The 7,030-nt window shown below is 42.6% G+C and overlaps 1 protein-coding gene across 1 annotated transcript in view; it reads left to right on the forward strand.

Moving 5' to 3' along the window:
* Nucleotides 1-2,855: 2,855 nt before the first annotated feature.
* Nucleotides 2,856-7,030, forward strand: part of DDX52 (DEAD (Asp-Glu-Ala-Asp) box polypeptide 52) — a 34,555-nt gene continuing 30,380 nt past the window's right edge. The window contains exons 1-2 of the mRNA XM_011990205.1: nucleotides 2,856-2,979; nucleotides 3,992-4,190. Of these exons, the coding sequence (XP_011845595.1) occupies nucleotides 2,893-2,979; nucleotides 3,992-4,190 (286 nt within the window). The 5' untranslated portion in view covers nucleotides 2,856-2,892. The remainder of the gene's footprint in view (nucleotides 2,980-3,991; nucleotides 4,191-7,030) is intronic.

The following is a 7,030-nucleotide window of genomic DNA, read 5'->3' on the forward strand; positions in this document are numbered from 1 at the left end:
CCATCCCATCCTCATCCCATAATTCTCCCTTCTCTGTTGTGTCAACAATTTATACCTTTCCACTGGGTCATCCTACATAATTTACAAACATCTCCTAGCACCCATATTTAAAAACATCAAAAAACAAAAGGAAACCCTCTTTGAATTCACATCTGGCTATAGCTACCACCCACCCCATTTCTCTGTTATCCTGCTCAGCTAAATCTTTGGAAGAGTTGGTTTCATCCATCTCCATTTCACCACCTTCACCAGTCATCTCCATTCACCAATGTCCCTGAAACTGACATTATCAGGGGCTCTAGTGACCTCCACATTGCCAAATGCAGTGATCTTTTCTGTCTTCAGCCTCTCAACAGCCTTTGAAATAGCTGATCACTACCTTCTTCTTGAAACTTCCCTCTGGCTTTGGTGATGCCAAATTCCTGGTCTTCCTACCTTACTGCTTGCTTCCTACTTCACTTGCTTCTTCTCAGACTCTTGCTTTATGGTGTCCCCTCCTCCATCTGATCTCCAAGCATTAGAGTACCATAGGGTCAGTCCTGGGTCCCCTTCTCTTCTCTATTCATGTATTTTCTCTAAGTGATCACATTCAGGCTCATGCTTTTGGAGAGGGGTTTGTTACCACTTACATAGGGATTAGGTTCTAAACGAGCTCATAAAGAAAAAAAATCTCATAAAGTTGAATTTTTTTTTTAAATTTCCTAAGTCATCCATAAAGCACAGGAGTTGTCATTTCATACATGTTAATTTTATATATGGCTCTGGCCATATTTATGTGCCAAACTGAAGATCAATACACTGAGTTTTCATCTTATGTTGAGATAGATTAATTTTATTTATTTTTGAGACAAGGTCTCACTCTGTCACCCAGGTTGGAGTACAGTGGTGCTGTTATGAGTCACTGCAGCCTCAGCCTCCCAAGCTCAAGCAATCTTCCTGCCTCAGCCTCCCAAGTGGCTGGGACTATAGGTGTGTGCCACTACGCCCAGCTAATGTTTTAATTTTTTGTAGAGATGGAGTTCCGCCATGTTGCCCAGGCTGGTTTCAAACTTCTGAGCTGAAGTAATCTGCCCACCTTGGCCTTCCAAAGTGCTAGGATTACAGGTATAAGTCACTGTGCCTGACCGAAGATAAATTATTTTTATTGAACAACATAAGTACTTGGGAAATTCCTATTTTTAAAGAGTAGACACACTTGGGACAGGAAGACCACCACCACCCCACTGTAATAGGGAGTAAGGGACGGAATCTATCTGAGAAATGGCAGATTCACACCCCCCACCTCATGCTCACCTCACACCTGCTTTCCTTGATTGTAAAGGACTCACCCATACAATTTCAAGTATTTCTCATTCTCTTTGGTCAAATACATGTAACTGAATTTTTATAAGTTAAATGCTTATATGGTGCAACTCCTTTGTATCATTTATATGTTGATGACTTCCAAATTAATTTCTCTAACCCTAATTTTTGTTCCTGAGCTTCAGATTCAGAACCAACTACCTACTTGGATATCTCCACTTAAAGTCAGCTAGGCACCTTAACACATCCAAAACATAACAATTGATTTTACCCTCCGTGTCTCACTTGTACCAAAAAGCCCTCCTTCTTCTCTTAGGCTTTCTTAGCTCAGTAAATGGCATGCCATCTACTCAGTCAAAAAACTAGGAGTGATCTTTGATTCCTCCCTTTCTCTCACCTCTGCATAAAATCCGTCAGGTATATTTAGCTCTACCTCCAAAATACACGCCAGATCTATCCATTTATCTCTTGCAGCACAGATACCAACCTAGACAAGCCACGATCATCATTCTACTTTGACTAATCTGTTTCCACTCTTAGTTTTTCTGTCGTCCATTCTCCAAATAGCCAGTGTAATCCTTTATGAAACATCCACTCATTCATTCACCAAAGTGCACAGGAACTGGGAATACACAGTGAGGCAAAGGTATATCCCTGTGCTCAGGGACTTACATTCCAGAAGAGGGAGGGGCAATAAGCAGTAAATAATTTCGTACAGATGCAATAAATATAAAAAATTAAATGTGATAAACTAAATCATGTTCTCTCCATAAAAATTTTCAAATAGTTTCCGAAGGTGGAAGTCCAAATTCTTTACTACGACCCTGTTACAAGAATCTGTGATATCTGGCTTCTGTTTGTCCCTCCAACCTTATCTATACTACTCTATCACACTGCAACTTGGCTCGAGTCACACTGGCATTCTTTCTATTCCCTCAAGGTTCCAATTTTTTTCCCCTTCTTCAGCCACGTGTTTCCCCTGTCTGGAATGCTGTTCCCAGATCTTGGACAGGTTGCTTCCTTAGCTCAAGTTATCACTTCAACAGAGTGAATTTCAGTAAGTCAGCTCCCCCATCATTTTCTCTATCAATTACACTTTTTTGTTTCATAGCACTTATTACTTTAGAGATTTTGCTTATTCGTTAACAATATCTGTTGTTCCTACTAAAATGTAAGCTTCGTAAGACGAGAAATCTTAAGATGTTGTTTACTAAAGTATCCCTCAAAGTCTAGAACAGTGCCCAACAAAGGAGGATACTGATTAATATTTTTTAAAAGAATTTACACACGCCTGTAGTCCCAGCAGTTTGGGAGACCGAGCTGGGAGGATCGCTTGAGCCCAGGAATTCGAGGCTGCGACTGCGCCACTGCGCTCCAGCCTGGGCGACAGAGCGAGATCTTGTTTCAAGAAAAAAAAAAAAAAGATAAATAATGACGGAGTACACGGTAGTAAAATACCTCCCTCTCTCTCACCCAGCCAGGCTCCGCCTACGGGAGCCAATTACGCTCACGCCCTCTTCCGACGCTGTCAGAGGCCCGGGAAGTAATCTGCGCAGGCGCTGTAGAACGGTGGCGCTTTACTGGGTAAAGATGGACGTCCACGATCTCTTTCGCCGGCTCGGCGCGGGGGCCAAATTCGACACGAGACGTTTCTCGGCAGACGCAGCTCGATTCCAGGTACTGTGCCCAAGGGACCCAGGCCCGAGTAACTGAGAAGGAGCAGGAGCCCGGGAATGAACCCGCTGCGGGGGGAGGCCGGCGCACATGGACATGCGTGGCCTGGTTCTCACCCTCCTTGGGGTATTTTGCTTCCTTTTGTGTTCAGCTTACCTGCACACCTAGTCGGTTGAAGCCTTCTGAATGAGCTCTTTAACTATCCTGTTGTAGACCTAGTTGGGCCTGGCACGGAAACGCTGTTTCCTCCCTCTTATTCAAAGTTGGAATCCTCCTTTCAAAAGGAACTTTTTCTCCGAACCTAGAGGAAAGGAATTACGAAAACAGAAACAACCAAAGATGGAGAAAACAGATTCTCTCACTATAGTCTCCCCAAGTTTGGCCTGGCAAGCGTATAGTTGTACCGGGCGTGGTTCTTTTTATTGCTTCAACCCCATGGCTTAAGTAACCAATGAGAAGAGCGATTTATAAATGGGGGATCTTACCTAGAGAAGTAGTGAGTGATAAATCGGGGGAAGTCAGTTGGGCCCCAATTGTGGAAAATATTGAATGTCTACTTTGCTGTTTGAATGTGTATGTGTGTGTGACATGTGTTTCTTCTTTCTCTAACTAGTGAGTATGAACTCTGGAGCTAGATTATCTGGGTCTAAATGCTAAGTCTGCCAGTTACTAATTTTGAGACCTTCCTCAAGTTACTTAATTTCCGAATGTCTCGGTTTTCTCATTCGTAATACTGCTATTTACTTTATAGAGTTGTAAATATGAAGCAATTTAATATATATAAACATGCTTAGAAATCTGCTTGACATTTAGTAAGCATATGTGTTCATTGCTAATATTAATTTGTTACTATTATGAGGTCAGAGAAGATCTCTTCAGATTCTATTTGCCCAGACACTTGTTAGCTCGACAGATACTTGAAAAGGTAGAAAAGAGGAGTCATTGGACAATCTTGCTTGAATGAAAGGAATGGTCTTCTGTCAGTAGGTTTCATTTTAAATGTTTTGGGTTTTAGATAGGAAAAAGGAAATATGACTTTGATTCTTCGGATGTGCTTCAGCGACTGGACTTTTTTGGGAACAAGAAGTCTGTCTCGGGTGTGTGTGGAGCATCACAAACACATCAGAAGCCCCAAAATGAAGAGAAAAAAGAAGAGAGCCTAACTGAAAGGAAGAGAGAGCAGAGCAAGAAAAAAAGGAAGATGATGACTTCAGGTTAGTGTTTGATATCTGTTATGTGTTTTCTCTTTAATTTTGTTCAGTTATAAAAATAATACAGGCTTATGGTTACAAGTCAGACAATAAGGTCATTTGTCAGCTGATGGCACTCAGGTTATTTCCAGGTATTTGCCATTAGAAATATTGTTACAGCAAAGATAATTTTAAGTAAAGGTACTTATATGTGTAAATCCTTTCGTACAGGTACTGTTATTTCTGCAGAATACCATCCCAAAAGTAGCATCATATGGTGAAAGGGTATGTACCCTTTCTTTGAAAAATACTACAAAATGACTTCCCAAGTCCTTGTCAGGGCTGAATATTATTGGTGTTAATTTTTTTGCCAAGCTAATGAATGAAACTTTTTTTTTTTCTTTTTTTTTTTGACAGAGTGTTGCTCTGTCGCCAGGCTGGAGTGCAGTGGCGCGATCTCGGCTTACTGCAACCTCTGCCACCTGGGTTCAACCGATTCTTCTGCCTCAGCCTCCCAAGTAGCTGGGACTACAGGTACATGGCACCACGCCCAGCTAATTTTTGTATTTTTAGTAGAGATGGGGTTTCACCATGTTGGCCAGGGTGGCCTGGATCTCTTGACCTTGTGATCCGCCTGCCTCGGCCTCCCAAAGTGCTGGGATTACAGGCGTGAGCCACCATGCCTGGCCTGAAACTATTTTATATTTATATTTTTTTGATAAGTGGTGAGGTCGAGCTTTTTTTTTTTGAGATGAGTCTTGCTCTCTCGCCCAGTCTGTAGTGCAGTGGCACAATCTCGGCTCACTGCAAGCTCCGCCTCCCGGGTTCGTGCCATTCTCCTGCCTCAGCCTCCCTAGTAGCTGGGACTACAAGCACCCGCCACTGTGCCCAGCTAATTTTTTGTATTTTTAGTAGAGACAGGGTTTCACTGTGTTAGCCAGGATGGTCTCGATCTCCTGACCTCATGATCTGCCTGCCTCCACCTCCCAATGTGCTGGAAGTACAGGCATGAGCCACTGCACCTGGCTGGTCGAGCATATTTTTGTATGCTTTACTTGACATTAACATTTCACCTTTTGCAAATTGTTTGTTCTTACTCTTTGCCCATTTTGACAGAGGCGTTTTTGGTTTTTTTTTTTTTTTGAGACAGAGTCTCGCTCTGTCGCCCAGGCTGGAGTGCAGTGGCACGATCTCGGCTCACTGCAAGCTCTGCCTCTTGGGTTCATGCCATTCTCCTGCCTCAGCCTCCCGAGTAGCTGGGACTACAGGTGCCCGCCACCTCGCCCGGCTAGTTTTTTGTATTTTTAGTAGAGACGGGGTTTCACCGTGTTCACCAGGATGGTCTCGATCTCCTGATCTCGTGATCCGCCCGTCTCGGCCTCCCAAAGTGCTGGGATTACAGGCTTGAGCCACCGCGCTACAGAGGCGTTTTTGTTTGTTTGTTTTTCTTTTCTTGTACTCTAGGGCTATTTATATATTTTTTAAATCTATAATATTAAGTTTCCTAATCATTTACCTTTTTTTGGTAAACACTTGAGTTATACAATGATGAAAAGTAAAGTTCCTTCCTATTGTTTATCTCCAGTCCCATTTCTCCAGAGGCAGCCACTGTTAATCAATTTCTTTTGTATTTTTCTGGGGACACTCTATTCCCATGTATTTATGCCTGACCCAAAAAAAAAAACAAATACTCTACATACTATGTCTATCTACTTTGATTACTCTATATACACTCTGTTGGGAACCTCTCTTACTACCTTCCTCTTTTTTAAAAACAATGTATCTTGGAGGTTGTTTGGAATCAGTAGGAAGTACATTGCCTTGTTCGTTTTAACACAGCATCGTATCCCATTGTGTATTGCATAATTGATTTAACAAGTTCCTTTGTGATGGATATTTGTAGTTTTCACATTTTTGCTGTTGTAGTTTTGAAGTGTCATTCTACTTATCTTTGCACATATATGTGAGTATATCTGTCCCATAAATTCTTAGAAGCGGAATTGCAGAGTTAGCAAACAGATTTATCCACCAGAAACGTTCCATCAGTAGGAAGTACTTTGCCTTGTTCATTGTTAACCCAGCATAGTAGCCCATCATACACTGTAGGGATGCCCCATGATCGATTTGACATGTAACCGTGTGAGGTACATTTACTACATTGTTTGCATGCTTTTGCTGTTACAGTGCTGCAGTAAAAGTCATTCTTCCCTGGCTGCAAGGAAGTTTGATAAAACCTTTACCATGATTAATAAGAAAGACATGCCACAAACTTAGCAAAATGATTCAAATGTTGGGCCACCAGAAATATACAGCTATGTACTGTAACCATTGTGGCAACAAATGTATTTGGACCGTAGATCTATGATAAATATATAGGCATGTATCTATTATTATTATTTTTTTTGAGATGGAGTCTCACTCTGTCGCCCAGGCTGGAGTGCAGTGGCATGATCTCGGCTCACTGCAAGCTCTGCCTCCTGGGTTCATGCCATTCTCCTGCCTCAGCCTCCCTAGTAGCTGGGACTACAGATGCCCGCCACCACACTCAGCTAATTTAGTTTTTGTGTTTTTAGTAGAGACAGGGTTTCACTGTGTTAGCCAGGATGGTCTCAATCTCCTGACTTCGTGATTCGCCCACGTTGGCCTCCCAAAGTGCTGGGATTACAGGTGTGAGCCACTACTCCTGGCCAGGCATGTATCTTTGTTTGTTTGTTTGTTTGTTTATTTTTGAGATGGAGTCTCGCTCTTTCGCCCAGGCTGGACTGCAGTGGCATGATCTTGGCTTACTGCAAGCTCTGCCTCCCGGGTTCACGCCATTCTCCTGCCTCAGCCTCCCGAGTAGCTGGGACTACAGGTGCCCGCCA

Source organism: Mandrillus leucophaeus, unplaced genomic scaffold (genome assembly GCF_000951045.1).
Source record: "Mandrillus leucophaeus isolate KB7577 unplaced genomic scaffold, Mleu.le_1.0 Scaffold374, whole genome shotgun sequence".
Taxonomy (NCBI): domain Eukaryota; kingdom Metazoa; phylum Chordata; class Mammalia; order Primates; family Cercopithecidae; genus Mandrillus; species Mandrillus leucophaeus.